Consider the following 16,076-nt stretch of genomic DNA (forward strand, 5'->3'; position numbering starts at 1 on the left):
AGCCGGAACAAACTTTCTCATTTTACAGCTAAACAGTACACTACAAGATGTTTCTGAAAACATTTGAGGTGAGAAATAGGCATTAACGTAACATAATATGAATTCATATTTGATCAGGTCTGCCTAGTTTGACCGTTTGATGTTTGCGAGTCAATAGGAACGCTCTCTCTCTGAAATGACCTCTGATTGGCTAAAGTCTCTTGTCTAGATTTTTTAAAGCCTGAAAACTGAGCCATGAGGAGGCGCAGAAGTCTAGTTTTCCCTCAGAGCACTTGAATTACAAAATGCTAAAAGGTTATTATGGAATTTTTGCCCAATGATGCCAAAAATATTCTACTTCCTGCCACTTTAATACTACTGTGCTGTATTTGGGTTTGTGGGTAGCTTTCCTTATGCAAGTTGTGTTTAGGATGCAAGTTGTCACCATGTTTACATTGGCTGCTTGTGAGGACTTAAAATGTCCTCCTTCCCTTCACACACACACACACACACACACATCCAACTCTGTAAATATTCAGCTAATGCTCTGTGGAAGTGAGGATTCAAAAGCCACCGGATGAGATGTTTTTAGAAGCACAGTGCTCTTTCATGTACCAACATGGATCCATGGTGAGGGTGTTGTACAGTGACTTGTGACAGCAAAATTTTTTTATTTCTTTCATTTCCTTTTCTTCTCCGCAGCTCAAATCGAAATAATTCCCTGCAAGATCTGTGGAGACAAATCATCAGGCATCCATTACGGCGTGATAACATGTGAAGGCTGTAAGGTAAGCATCAAGAGACCGGAGCTGTTTGTGTCATCATGGGAAGTAGTGTTTGTGAGAGGGACAGGAGAGCTGAGAGGGGGGGAAGACGGGAGGGGAAATTGAGGAGGTAAAGAAAGTTGCTTGCCAGGAAAAAAACGTTTGAAAATGTTGCTGAAGTTTTGCAATGATTTGGAGAGGCGACTACGAAGTGTAAACACACAGAACGTGATCATTAAAGTGGTCAAGCATCACACAGGACATCACAGAAAACCACAATTAGTAGGACAAAGTCATCCCTCCGCCTTGCTCTGCCTTTCCCTCCCAGGGACATGTCTTTTCACAGCTTTTTTTTTTTTTTTTGCTTCTGCTGCAGCCTGCTCTTCTTGAAATAAAATGATCAAAAGGAGAGTGCTTTGAATTATAGCAGATTGTTGGCTGTTTGCTACAGTGTTGCTTCCATTGAAGCCGCCTTTTGTACTGTTTCAAATGCACCAGCCATTCACAGTGAGGGGAATTTTGTGCTTAGAGTGTATTCTTGTCCCAGTGCTTGTCACCAGGCACATCATTAGCATTCCTCAGCCAGCCTGCACCTTTGCTGTTTGCTCCTGCATGTGTGTGTGTGTGTGTGTGTGTGTCTGTGTGTGTGTGCAGGAGAGAGAGAGAGAGAGAGCTTCCTGTTCATCCCAGCGCTCCTCTCCCTCACACACAGGAGCCAGAAGGAACAAAACACTAAAGAATAAACTGCTGAAATCTATCTTTAATGATTGCTAATTAGTCCAAGGCAAGAGAGGCCTTTAATGATATGTGCGAGTACAAAAGTTTGGACCATAAATCATAGCATTATTAAAGAGTGCTGCTTGTCACTGGCAGTTATAGCCTGTTTCCATAATGGCTTCCATTATAAAGCAACTTGGCAGCTGTCAGCTGTTTTCTTGTAATTAAACAGCCAATGAGCAGCTAATTAAGACATATGTGTATGGAGCAGTAGAGTGGGGCATGTTAATGATGTGCTGGAATCAATTCATTAAGTCAAAGGATGAGGAATCCAGTCGGTGTGCACTCGCAATCCTTAAGCGCTGCACATGCCAGTGCTGCGTTAATCAACACTAATGACCCCGCTGAAGAAAAATACCGTCCACTGTTATCATTCCTACCCAAACACACCACCCCTCATGCTGTACACACTGGTGAAATAAAGCGCTCGTTGAATGCCAGATATTACAGCCAGGAAAATACCATCACTGTATTATCTAATCTGTTTGGCAGCAGTAGAATAAAAAATATCACCACTAGGAATACAGTAAATCACTATCAATCAGTAATGAAGTTTGTCAGCACTAAAACACGATGAATTGATCGTTCAGTCCCAGAACATTTTTTTCCACCCACGGTGGTACATCCAGTAACCCAGAGAGTTTCCTTTTCCCGTGCAGGGCTTCTTCAGGAGGAGTCAGCAGAGCAATGCGGCCTACTCCTGCCCCCGTCAGAAGAACTGCCTGATCGACCGCACCAGCCGCAACCGCTGCCAGCACTGCCGGCTGCAGAAGTGCCTGGCAGTGGGCATGTCACGAGATGGTAAGTGCTTGATGGGAGAGGTGGGCAGATACAGCTGGGTGGCACGGTGAGTCGGGGGAGGTGAAGAGCCCCTGTGTGGGCAAGAATCTGCTCTGCTGAAGTGTCTTTGAACCAGCGCTGCAGGGATGCTGATGTGGACTCTGACCTTCCTGTGAAGGCGGGCAAGAGAGGAAAGAATCTCCTCAGGGGATCAAAATATCAATTTTAGAAGTTATTGGTAGTGTATGGACAGGAAGGCACTCCACAATATTAAAACAAGTGGCAAACGAGGAAGGAAATATATCAAAAAGCCTTTATTATAGTGGCTAAATCATTAAAAAAAAAAACGTTTCAACCACTGTTGGTCTTTTGTAGGGCATTAAACAAACCAAGTGTATATTTAGGGCTCATTTTTTATTACAAAAAACAATCCTGGAATTTATCTGTTAATTTTGAATTTAAAAGAATGAGTGAAGATTGGATAAAAGAAATAGAGGACATTGTTTACTGTAAATTTCTAGTCGGCATCTTCTTGCGGCAGGAAATGCAACTTTTTGGTATGTGGGGACAAAAACTGTCTTTGCTCCCGGGTAGAAATCTAGGTATTTTCATTTCGAATCATTAAAAACGATGAGTCTGAGGTATACTTCCCGAAAGACTCAGAAAAACAACACCATTACTCTATAGCGAGATGAAACGAGAAATGCATTTTTAGATCACATCCCCGGTCATACTGTGCATCCATTTAACAATGTATGCAAAAAGAATTACCAAAAATCTGTTTCTTTATATTTTTATATCAAAATCCGATCATCTTTTTTTTCCTGTAAAACAAAATAGGACATGTGGTTACGTAAGCTAGTACCGACCAATTTCAACCAATGATATCATGACATCCATTCATCAGTCAATCTGCAACTATTAGCGACATTATAAGCCCGCCCTCTTTTTAGCGGTCCAATCAAATGAGACAGGTTTTAACTAAATCCCTCTTATAACTGTACAACACTCAAATATTTATTTCACTGGGGAATACGTCACAGTACCGAAGCTAAAGACGCTCCAACTTCCATTTCGCTGGGACTTTAAGTAGCCTTTAACAGCTGTGCATTTAACTTTCTGTTTATCATTATTGTTATTTGGTTGTTCATTCATGGCCCTGTATTGATGTGGAACTGCATCTACTGATATTTTGGTTTAGAGACAAAGAATACACACACACACACACACACACACACACACACACACACAGAGATAATGACCGCCATTATTCTCAAAGAGACACAACAGACACATCCCAAGAAAATCGTGACATGAACACATGCTAAGACGTCAGTCTGTGTTCGTTGTCTGCCAGTAGCAGGTGAGTGCTTTGTCTGTGGGACTAATTTGCTGCTGTGATAGAAACTAGGTTTGATGAAATAGGAGGTTGTTAGAGGTTGTCATTAGTGCTGCTGCAGCTGAGATGCTGTAATGGGAGCACACAGGTGGGGATGTGTGCTGCTGGAGGGCTCCTGCTGTGCCAGACTGGTCCAGACTGGGCCGGTCCAGACTGGGCTGAGCTGAGGAGGGTTGTGTCAGAACAAAGCAGATATATGATGTTTTGTAAAACAGGAGTCCACACAGAGAAGAGAAAAGCTCAACATACATGCACAGAGGCTGGCCTATCTTTATGCACACTACTTTGCTTAAATTCAGTTACACTCACGTGCCATACATATTCATGAATGTGAATGAACACAGAAGTACATTAGCACTTATGAGTGCCTTTGCGTAGCCAGACACACACACACACACATACTCACGCACACATATACACACACACTCAGGACAGACGAAGGTGACTCTTGCCTTCACTCAACACACCAGAGCCCATCTGCCCGCACTCTCCTCCTCGCCGCTCCACTCGCTCTCCACTGTGCGTAGACACACACACACACACACACCGACACACGTACACACACACACACACACAGTGACCGGCTGACACACTGCCAGGCCCCCAGAACTCTGGCCAAGGAGTCTCATTCTCAGCACCACTGTTTAGTCTGGAAACCTTGAAACAGGAGGCAGCGACTTAGCCTGTCTCATGTTTGAGTGGCTGGTAAGCTGTTAGTCACTTCCCACTAACTGCCTCTGTACTTATGAAGCTGTTCATCTTCGTAATAATCTCTGTCATTGCTGATCCCTCCTGAAATATGGAGATTTACTTTTTTTTGTCATCAGTGTTAACTGTTAAAAGAGTATATCACTCTTACGGTACATCAATATAGTGGAGTAGGATGCTGATGCACAAACTGACAGATGATCTCTGAACGTGGTCCACACTTTATAGCAAGTAGGGCTGGGCGATATGGCCAAAATCTTCTATAACGATATAGGTCTTTTCATATCTCGACAGCAATATATGCCACGATATAGCATGTTTTCTGGTAATTCAATAAATAAATAGTCTATATGAAATAACCCCTCTGTGAATTAAATACTTGACAAATGAAAGTATAGTATTTTCTCATTTTCAGAACTTGAGTGCAAAATGAACAAAACAGTTTTAAGTGAAATTATAGAGAAAAGAAGAGATAAATATAGGCCTAGCCTGTATCGCGATATAAACGATATAGAAAAATATATACGAAAGACATTTTTAATATCGTTTTGACGGTATATATCGTCATATTGCCCAGCCCTAATAGCAAGTAAGGAATTAATGTGCCAAAAAAAACAATCCTCCAAAAAATTCAATACTTTTCTCATGTCTAAACAAGGCATGATTTTGTTTTTGTTAAAGGAGTCCGCATTTAATATGATTTCATGTTATGATTTCAGAGCAATTCCACTGTTTCAGGCATTTTATAGACATGACAGTCAGTCAGTTTGTTAGAATATAGAAAATTATTGAAATAAGTCTATTTGTGTTGGTAAATCCACCCAACTGGTAAGATTATTTTACTTACTGGAGAGTAAAATGTTAAGACTCAACAATTCAATTTACAAAATGGCAATCGCATTGAAAAGGATGTATAATTTTAAACAGTTACACATCCAATTTCATATTATTTTGAGTACAAGTTATTATCACATATTTCTGATTGGTTGATTGTGATGTTTCACTCAAGTCTAACTTGTGTTTTGTCCCGTTAATCGCAGCGGTGAAGTTTGGCCGCATGTCGAAGAAGCAGCGAGACAGCCTGTACGCTGAGGTCCAGAAGCACCGGCTGCAGCAGGCGCAGCGTGAACACCAACAACAGCCGGGAGAGGCGGAGCCGCTCACACCTAGCTATGGCCTGTCAGCCAATGGCCTCACAGAGCTCCATGATGACCTCAGCGGCTACATGGACGGTCACACCCCTGATGGCAGCAAACCAGACTCGGCGGTCAGCAGCTTCTACCTGGACATCCAGCCGTCTCCTGACCAGTCAGGCCTGGACATCAACGGCATCAAGCCGGAGCCCATCTGCGACTTTGCCCCCGGCTCTGGCTTCTTCCCTTACTGCTCCTTCACCAACGGAGAAACCTCCCCCACCGTGTCCATGGCTGAACTAGGTGAGGAGCAGGAGAGAGGCAGGGGGAGACGAGAGGAGAGACGGCAAAATGGAGGAGGGGGGAGAACAACTCAACCGTGGGGCAAACGACACAAAGGTTGCTTAAAATAGCAGGAGGTTGGAGACTCATCTCCAACACTCATTAAAAGAGCCTCTTTTTTGTAATTAGTTTCCATTAATTAGGGCCAATCAGGATCCAGCAGGGCAGGCGTCTGGGGAAATCATTTTTTTAGGCTCCCCTGTGCCTAGGAACTCCTTTTAACAGATGTGTTTTCAAAACCATTTAAATTCTTATACTCAATATTTCTCTCCGAGAAAATGTGACCTTTGTTTGAGTGAGTAACGTAGCGCCCCTCCTCCTCTCTATGCATTTGTGTCATAACTAGATTGGCTTTGCCTCAACCTTAAGTTATGAGCTTCCTGCAGGCGGTAAAAGGAAATGTCAACAAGCCTTTTCCCAGTCAAAAAAAGCCCACGCGCATCCGCCTCTCCTCCTTTTTGAAAGCTCAGTAAATAAATCTTCTTTTCCTGTGGCATATTTCATCAGTAAGGTCTTCACTTTCACATAGCCTTGTGGGTAACGTTCAGATCTTAACTGTGATCTTCTTGTTTCTCAGAGCACCTGGCCCAGAACATCTCCAAGTCACACATGGAGACATGTCAGTACTTGAGGGAGGAGCTGCAGCAGATGACCTGGCAGGCCTTCCTGCAGGAGGAGGTCGAGAGCTACCAGAGCAAGGTACCTCCACCGCAGCCGATTCCTTTGCTGGCCTCTGCCGAAGTTACAGTAATCAAATCCATTGTTTTAAAGCCGATAACCCATTCTCTGTCCTATCTGTTCTTAGCCCCGGGAAGTCATGTGGCAGCTGTGTGCTATCAAAATAACAGAGGCCATTCAGTATGTGGTGGAGTTCGCCAAGCGCATCGACGGCTTCATGGAGCTGTGTCAGAACGATCAGATAGTGCTGCTGAAAGCAGGTATGACAGCCTGTCAACATGGCCCGCTGCCGTCAAGCTCACCCACCACCACCACCACCCCCCTCTGGCATTGTCACAAGGGCGTAGCTGACCTGACTGCACAAAGCCCTCTTCTTTACACGCACAGACAGTGTCACAGAGAGGAGACCCCACCCTGCCTGTTTCCTCTCTCCGTCTCTGTCGCTCTCTATTTTCTTTACGTACAGAGCAGGGATGGACACAGCGTTAGATAAGCAACGTGTTCCTGAGCTCAGATAATACCTATCATGACGGCTGCCATTCCCCCTCTCTTTCCTCAGACACCGACGATGTCTGCTTATTCAAACTGCTCTCATGAAGACATACTCACAGAATATTAAACGCGGCTATGGCTCTGTGCACACTGTCACCTATATTTACGCATAAATACAGATGCTCAAACACCCAGCACATGCGGCAAACAAACACCTCTCCTGGGTCTTTCCTTGAGTATTATTTACATTAGCACAGCCAATATGAATAATGAAATAAAGACTGAGATCCCTTGTCAGACATGACATTTTAAAACAGTAGCATCTCCCTCAGAGGCAGTAATGGCTCCTGTTACATTTTCTTGATCCTCTTATCAACTCCCACAGAGTGGTACAAAATTGCAGGATGGAATAAATTCCCCACCTATCTTGCTAAATAAAGGTTGAATGAATAAGCACTGTCACTACTGAATGAACCGCAATTTTTTATCTGGCATGTCATTATGGAAGAATAGCCTTCCGTCTATGATATTATCATCTGCAGAGGTGTTTTTTTCTTCTCCCTCTGACGGCAGGCTGCTTTATTTCAAAGTGGTTGTGTTATTCATATTGTAGAGGAATAGCATAAAGCACAATCATGTGTTTTGCATCCTTTACTGAAGTGTAACTGTTGGGGGGGGGGAAAAGAAACAACGTTCAGATTCAGCATCTTGTTCCTGTCTGTCTCCGCAGGCTCTTTGGAAGTTGTGTTTGTCAGAATGTGCCGTGCCTTTGACTCGCAAAACAACACCGTCTATTTTGATGGAAAGTATGCTGGACCTGATGTGTTCAAGTCATTAGGTAAGTGGAGTGGGTGTGTATGTGTGTGTGGGTGCACGTTTGAATGAGTTTGCATGTGTGTATTTGTGTGCTGCTGTGTGTTTCTTACTCCTTCCTGTGGTGTAATAGCCAAAATTAGAGTCTGCTGCTCTGTTCTACACAGTACTGAGGGCCTGGAAGCAAACACGGAGCACTCATCCCTGCCTCACCTGGCATTGCTGTCTCTGCAATGGTTATTTATGGTAGAACAGAGATGTTAGTGAGGCTCTGCTGCTTATGGCTCCTGTAACTGTGGAATAAATAAAGCCAGACGGAGTGTCTGTAGGGAGAGCGCTATCAAAACCATCAATGATAGTCTGATATAAAACATCTCAGGCGAAAGCAAATAGCATTCGTGTTTGACTGCCATGACATTAGTGAGGCTCTCCACCGTGCATTTTCTCACATTTCCGACTGCCTTTTGACGGGGAAAAAAAAATGTAAATGTGTCCCACGGTGGCAGTAAAAATGCTGAATTCTGTTTCTTGGTGTAAGTTTGCCATTCCTTGTAACTCCCTGTTTGTGTGTGTATGCGAGTGAGCATGTGTATCTGTCCCAGCTTTGAGAGTGTCCTGTGTGTTGCGTACAGAGGGGTCCGCGGCGGGGTAGGCAGAGTGATGGGCTTCCCGAGCCGCGGTGGCATCCGCCTGTCTCTCTGTATTCTCGATAATTGATTTAACTAAAAGCCTCAATAGTGACCTCATTTTGGCTTGCATAACACCACCCAACTGCCAAAAGTGACTCGTCTGGGAGGCAAAACTCAGTAAAAGCATTGCCTGTTCTGCTTAAGACGCTCCCATGTGCTGTCAGCATGCCGCTCTTTTTCATTCCTTCCCCCTTCCTCTCCCCTCCCCGTGTGCCTCTCTCCCAATAAAGATCAAGAGTGAATGTTGTTCTTTGGTCTTCCTCATCCTGAGCCCTCTCTCTGTGTCCTTTGCTGTGGCAGGCTGTGACGACTTGATCAGCTCCGTCTTCGAGTTTGGGAAAAACTTGTGTTCTATGCACCTGTCTGAGGATGAGATCGCCCTGTTCTCCGCCTTTGTGTTGATGTCTGCTGGTAGGTGTCACTCACAGTGCAAAGAGAAAAAAAAAAAAGGTAGACGCACATTCACCGCGACAAGGAGCGCTGTTGCCCTCCTGTTTTTCTCTGTCAATTAGTGTCTTATATTAGCGGAGCTGCGTCATTTCTAGGGCTGTCCCGAATACCATTTTTTGGTCTTCGAAGCTTCGGTGAGAAATACCACAAGGTATTCGAAGCTTCGGGTCAGTGCCGTTGCCACACTATTGTACACACACACTACTCTACACACAACAAACATTATTATAACATTATTCCGTATTTCATGGGCTATTTGGGGATTTATAGTTATTATTACATACTTATATATAAAGAAACAACAACAAAGCATTCGAAATAGTGATTTGGAGGTTGATTACCATGGCAAAAATCGAAGCTTCGAAGCATTTGGGTCAGCCTTAGTCATTTCTTTTTTACATGTGCTAAGGAGCCTACGTGTTTTTTACATTAACAAGTTGTGATAATTTACCTTGCAGACCGGTCTTGGCTCCAGGAGAAGGTGAAGGTTGAGAAACTCCAGCAGAAGATCCAACTGGCCCTCCAGCACGTCCTGCAGAAGAACCACAGAGAGGATGGTATACTTACAAAGGTACAGTGCGATGCGCTGCACACTCCATCCATTATCCCTGTCTGCTAAGTGTGTTCTCCCCGTGTAGCAGAGTAATCTCCCACTGTTTAGGATCTTTATCCACAGGCCATCAACCATCTTTAGTGCATTAGATTAAGGGGAAGCATTCATAATGTTACATGAAATGCCTTTTTATCAGTAAAGAAGTGGCAATTTATCAATTGTACCAGCTTCATGATATGAAGTGTCAAGTTTTCCTCGTGCCTGAGCGCTTGTCTCAATATTTACAAGTCTGTTTGCCCCCGTGTGAGCGGGAATACACTGCAGGGAGGAATGTTTTTCACTACCATTGCTCCGTGTCCTTGCCTCCCTGTGAATCTAAACAGCCTGTCTCCTCTCTCTCCACAGTTGATATGCAAAGTGTCGACACTGCGAGCGCTGTGCAGTAGGCATACAGAGAAGCTCACAGCTTTCAAAGCAATATACCCAGACATTGTGCGTGCCCACTTCCCCCCCTTATACAAGGAGCTGTTCGGATCAGACTTTGAGCAGTCCATGCCCGTTGACGGGTAGCAGCCCTGCCAGGTGCCAGTGTGCCCACCGTAGGGGAATGTGGAGGAGGAATCTGAGACACTTTATTGGTGCCCTGCACAAACCGGAGCGGACAGATGGCACGCTGTTCTTCTTTTACATCGGAGGGGGAGGGCTTAGGGAGTTGATTCTCAAGGTTTACTTTATTGAATTTAGTTCTCTTTGGAAGACTTGTGGGACCCGACACCCCATGGGACGCGAAGAGGAGATAGGGACAAATAATTTCTGTCTGGTTGAACTTGACCCTCTTTTGCGCATTTTTCTATCACGATTAATTTTCATTCACTCATTTTCACCAGTATTTATTGCATCGCTATTATTATGATTTTATGCATCTGACTTGTAAGAGTATAAACAATTAGTCACTTTTGGAATTAAAATAGCTGAAGATGTCTTCAATTAGAAGATAAATCCGCATCAGTATTATTTTTGAGATTACATTCCCAAAACAGTTTTAAGGATTTTCACATTCAAATAGTCTTATCCCTATCTCCGAAATGAACTGCTGACAAATGCGCACATTTTGGTCAAGTTCAGCCCCTTTTTTCCTCTTGTGTTCAGTCGTATCTTTTGGACGCGGTTCTTGGAATGAAAACTCACAGCGACTTTGAGGGAGGGTCCGTCGGCATGGTGATGCAATCGACACCTCTCTGTGGACAATCGTTTAAAAAAGAAAAAAAAGAAACATAGAATTCTGGTAATTCTAATGAAAAACGCAATGATTTTAGCTGTCAAAGACTCCATCCACCATTGTTGCATAGTGAAATCATGTAAGGCCATCTGCTATTAATCCTTCTCTGGACAGGTGCCCTGGAGAAGCACGGGGCACCAACACAACGAAAAGGGTCCATTCCACCTGTTTTATAATGTACTACAGGGTATATGGTCATAAGTACTTACTATACAGAAAAAAAGTAATGTTTATAGAATCTATTTTAAATAACATGTATGATATTAGTAGTTAGACCATTCTTAATTGTTGAATTGATAAGGCACTTTTATTTACACCTTTCTTTAATTTAAGACTTGTATATTTACCTAGTGATGTGTTGCATGTGCACAAGAAATACAAGTTGAACCATGGTCACGGAGGCTAGTCCATTGGAGCTGCAGATGATACTGGTCTGGAAGTGTTAAGGGCTGTCTGGTAGGGTTGCTGGCGAGGCTGCTGGTTGGTGAACAAAGAGGCACGGATGAGAAGGCAGGTTAGAGGAGCTCCATCACCTGTTACCTCAACAATAACCGCCTGCATGACACCTGACAAAGTGTAGCTCTGATACTCCTTTTAGCGAGAATGCACACATACAATAACAGCCAACAAACCTTGTAGTGACGTTACAGTCTCGTGGATTTCTAGATCTTTGTTATGAACAGACCTGGATTGAACAGCATTCGTTTAAAGAGGACCTATTATGCTTTTGTGCTTTTTCTCTTTTCTTTAATGTGTTATATACGTTTTTTTTTGTGCACCTAAACATTCGGCAAAGTTACAAAGCCCAAAGATTAGGCCAAAAGGAGTTACTGCTCCTGAACTGCCTGAAACGCCTTGATTGAAGTCCCGCCTTTTCTTCCATAACGTGGTGATGTCACCAAGTAACACATTTGAATAATATCTGCCTAGCGGCTAGTTTTGGCACGCCCTCAAACAAAGCTAGTTTGAGTGGAGTTGGAGCGGAGTCCGAAGAGTTTGGTTCGGTTGACCAATCACAACAGAGTGGGCCAGCTGACCAATCAGAGGGCGGGGCAGGAGCTCAAACAGAGTGTTTCAGACAGAGGGTGAAAAGAGGTGCAGAAGCACAGCCTGTATGAGAGAAATAAAGCGTTTTTTTAACATTAAAGCATTTAAACATGTTCTAGTAGAAACCCAAAATACAAAACCTGAAAATAAGCATAATAGGTCCCCATTAAACCTTTTTTAAAGTACAACAATACTGCGGTATTGTAACACCAGCCGATTAGACTGTTGTCAGGCTATTAAATAGGTGTTATCAGTCGCTATAAACCCTATAGATGTGGGTCAGTAGGGGCCTACTACACCTGCTAGTAGGTTTTTATCATCTATTCACCTGGTAGATCACCGAAAGAAGGTGTAAAAGAACACGGCAGCGACCTCTAGCGACCATAGAAATTATAGTAATAATAATGACAGGAGCAGAAGCGGAAATCAGGCGCCGTAGTATAAACAGGGTTTCCACCCAGGAGACTGGATTTCGTATCCCGTGTGAAACCAACAATGTGTAGTTGACTTTGTGTTTGTAGTTATTTCAACCCAAAACACCGTGTTTTTCCCTAAACTTAACTAAGTGCTTTTTTTTTGCCTAAACCTAAGTTGTAGTTTTGTTGCCTTAACCTAAAGAAGCCTTTTTGTTTGTGTTCAAAACTTGACATTTCTTTCAGTTTTACAACATGTTAGAACGTGTTGCTTTTAAGTTTCTCTTTCACTTTTACAACATAGTAAGCCCCTACTGACCCACATCTATGGTGCTTAGCGACTGATAACGCCTATTTAATGGTCTGATAACGGTCAAATCAGGATGTACACTGGCGTTCATATTCTTCAACATATTTGGTACTAATTTTACTTTGATAAACCTCACGTATTGTGTAAAGAAGGCCACAAGGAAACATCCCAGCAAGGACTTACAAATCTACACTGAATAGCCGTGAAGATCCACACATAGACTGTAATCCAATTGTTCCATCTAGTGGAAGGTAAAGATACAGCAAGCAAGCTGACAGCCTAATGACAAAGAAACACGGTCTAACCTAAAAGCACATTCATGAGCCTCTGACAAAATGTTTTCCGTTGTTTTTGAGTGACTTTATCTGCCTTCTCGCCGCAGCCTCGGCCTCAGCAAACGCCACAACAGGACACAGAAGAAACAGTGAAGGGAAAGTGAATATTCAAAGCCTTGTCTGGTAGTAAAGCTTCTATTTTTGTAACATGTTTTGGTTAATAAACTCACGACAGAGAACGAGGGAGAGAAAAAAGATGTCAGGTAGCACTTAACTATATTCCTGCAATAATTAGACTAGCTGTTGTTTGTATGATTAGGGGAGAAACAAAAATGGTAGGACAAGTGCTATTTTCAGAATGCTTTGTTGTTGTGCTTCTGTTTTGTTGAGTGTGTCTTTTCTTGTCAGTGTGGTAGTAAAAAGTGGTAGAAAAAACCCTGGATGTGCCAAACAGTAGTCGTTGCTTCCGCTTTCCAGTCTACTTGTCTATAACGTAGAATGGATTCCTAAGACATTCCAGCAATCTCAGTAGCGGCTTCTAGAAAAAGAGAAAAAAAAAGAGCAAAAAAAAGAAAAAGAAAAAAATGATATCCCTTTAGAAACCCAACAAAGCATGTTGATACATCTGTCACCAACCGTAACATAGAATCCAGTTGTTTGTCTTTTGTTTTTCTGTTTGCACACTATCATTCCTCTGCCGTGCAATTTGTACGAGGCGTTAACGCCTTGTGCTGTCACCCCTCAGGGAAGAGTTTCTTTTGCGCTTTTCTGTTTGAGAGGACGTTTGTTTGTACTCATTAGTTTGTGTGTTTTATTGTCAGGGATGTTCCATGAGAAGTGGTTGAGATTTAACATTTCATCAGACATTATTGATGTCCTTAAGGGGCCCCCTAGCCACTCAATGACCACCACGCCCCTACGGTCAAGTTCAAGAAAATCTCATTTGTAAAAAAAAAACAAAACACAACAACCCCATCACTTTTACAAACCGCAATTTTATCAGCATATTCCTGTCACACACAAAAAAAAAACGGTGTCATCAGGGTCTTTAAAAATGATAACCCTCTTTGTTAGAAAAACCAAATATTCTTATGCAATACTAAATCTGTTGTGTTTGGGTTGTAGTAGATATGCTGTACTATAAGTAATAATAATCTCTGTTATGATCCAATGCTATTTTGGATATGCACAAGCCCTCTACGACTAGTAAACCTCAGTCTCCCAGCAAAAGAAACCCAGTCTGGAACACTGCTAGACAATCCAGGTTGAGAGGCCCAGTGGCCCGGCGAGAGCAGCGAGAGAGGATGAGGTGTGAACGCTCAGGGAGGTAACAGGTAGACCGAAGGAGACGCAGCTCGCTTTCCTCTGGACAGTTGCAGAGCATTTGATTATGTGAATCTATGAGGTCTTTATTAAAAAACCTCTTCAAAGCACTCTATTGATGAGAGGAGGTGGCGTAGCACACTGAACATGCAGTTCAGACAATTATTAAGAGATGGAGGTTTGGCTGATATCCTGTTATTTATTTGCAAAAATTGGTTTGTTTCTTGAAAAATGATTCTGTTTTACTTGATGGTCTCATAAAACAAATCAGCTGAGGTCTACCACCAAAACGGTTCTCTCTCTCTCTCTCATAAAGTGAAAATTTGTTTTTTCATTCAAGTGGCATGTAATGTGTTCTACAAATATAAAACAAGCAATATGCCTTGTGTTACAATTACGGGTCTCTACAGTGCAGTCATCATCCTTTTATTCACTCAGCTGTCTCAAACTGATGACTCTCAGTCTAAAGAACAAAAAAAGCCCCATCACTCTGTTTTCATCTTCTTATGTGGTATGTTTGCAATATTGGCAGGATAGCAGAAAAATGGTCATCAAACACATGGATACTTGTGTCTAAGCCTTCACACAGGCCTGTAAAGTGATGTCCTTCTGTATATTCTCACTTTGAGATATCCCGCTTTAAGCAAGGGATTGATGCTAAGTGTGCTATTCAATCAGTGTATAGTATACAGTAAAATGTGCTGGTCCTTCTGTCTCTGCTCTGTTGTCTGTTTGTAAAAAGCAATAGTGTGTGTGTGTGCGTGTGTGTGTGTGTGTGTGCGTGTGTGTGTGTGTGTTTGTTCTCACAGTGTGTGAATAAAATAAACCCCAGACAAGGCTTTAATAATTACAGAGGAACAGGGTTATGTGGACGAGGATTTTTATTTTTGACTTTTTTAAAAAATATAAGGTTTTGGAAACGCTGAGCTTGATCCATCCATAATAGGTGTAGGTTTTAAAAGCATGACATAATAATGCCTTCAACAATTCAGGTCTGCAGAACGCTGTGAGGCAACATTGACTATGGCTTCACAGCGAAAACATGCTTCGCTATCAGTTCGAACAGCGCGGCCATGCACGGCCTGAGCTGAATTGAAATGAATTCTGGAGTGTAAATTGTGAAAATGAGTCTTCTCGGGCCGTAAATTGTGAAGATCAGTGTTATGTCACGCTTAAAGTTGTGCCGGAGTGTCGGTGTGTTACCCAGAATTATGAGTCAGTCGTCACATTTTAACATTTTCCAAAGCACAGCTGATAAGGATTTATGATTAAAAATACGTTTAAGAATATAGTTTAAAAAAAAAAGAAAAGCAACTTTTAGCCATAATCGAATGTCAAGCAATAATATATGTCCTGTGTATTATTTTTGATTCTTTTGTGCATAATAGTCTTTGAACATCTGCATGTAAATACACCTCTTATTTATCACTTTTTTTGGTTTTATTTTGTGTTGATTTCATGGATGTTTTTATGTTCCATCTGTATATTTGACCAGTTCTGTTCCCAGGTGGAGAACCAAGAACTTGACATGGCCTGTATGCTGTATATCTTATTTTCTTTCTCTCTCCCTCATTCTCGGCTGTTTATTCACCATATTTAATGTTATTATTGATCACATGTATAAAGGTAGCTTTGTAATTTCTGTCTGTATAGGTAAGAGGAAAATACTGCTACTAAGGCCTACCCAGTGAAACTATTTATCTGTTTATCAATGACACCATATTGTACGATAACTCTGTTTCTAGTTTGCTTCCCTCCTTTAGGATTAGTTTGATAGAGAATAGGGTGTGCTGACATTTATTTTGTGTTGCCCTGATGTGTGGTGCTAGGTAAGTTAATTTTGTGAACAAAGTATTGATTCCTAAGCCTGGC

General features: G+C 42.4%; 1 protein-coding gene across 2 annotated transcripts in view; it reads left to right on the forward strand.

Moving 5' to 3' along the window:
- roraa (RAR-related orphan receptor A, paralog a) overlaps nucleotides 1–11,665 on the forward strand; it is a 205,968-nt gene extending 194,303 nt beyond the window's left edge. For both annotated transcript variants that reach the window (XM_037767806.1, XM_037767807.1), the window contains 9 exons: nucleotides 682–767; nucleotides 2,180–2,321; nucleotides 5,448–5,843; nucleotides 6,460–6,581; nucleotides 6,688–6,820; nucleotides 7,783–7,890; nucleotides 8,855–8,965; nucleotides 9,463–9,575; nucleotides 9,963–11,665. In XM_037767806.1, coding sequence (XP_037623734.1) covers nucleotides 682–767; nucleotides 2,180–2,321; nucleotides 5,448–5,843; nucleotides 6,460–6,581; nucleotides 6,688–6,820; nucleotides 7,783–7,890; nucleotides 8,855–8,965; nucleotides 9,463–9,575; nucleotides 9,963–10,127 — 1,376 coding nt within the window. In that variant the 3' untranslated portion in view covers nucleotides 10,128–11,665. The remainder of the gene's footprint in view (nucleotides 1–681; nucleotides 768–2,179; nucleotides 2,322–5,447; nucleotides 5,844–6,459; nucleotides 6,582–6,687; nucleotides 6,821–7,782; nucleotides 7,891–8,854; nucleotides 8,966–9,462; nucleotides 9,576–9,962) is intronic.
- The last annotated feature ends 4,411 nt before the right edge of the window (nucleotides 11,666–16,076 follow it).

This window comes from Sebastes umbrosus, chromosome 4 (assembly GCF_015220745.1).
Source record: "Sebastes umbrosus isolate fSebUmb1 chromosome 4, fSebUmb1.pri, whole genome shotgun sequence".
In the NCBI taxonomy this organism is placed as follows: domain Eukaryota; kingdom Metazoa; phylum Chordata; class Actinopteri; order Perciformes; family Sebastidae; genus Sebastes; species Sebastes umbrosus.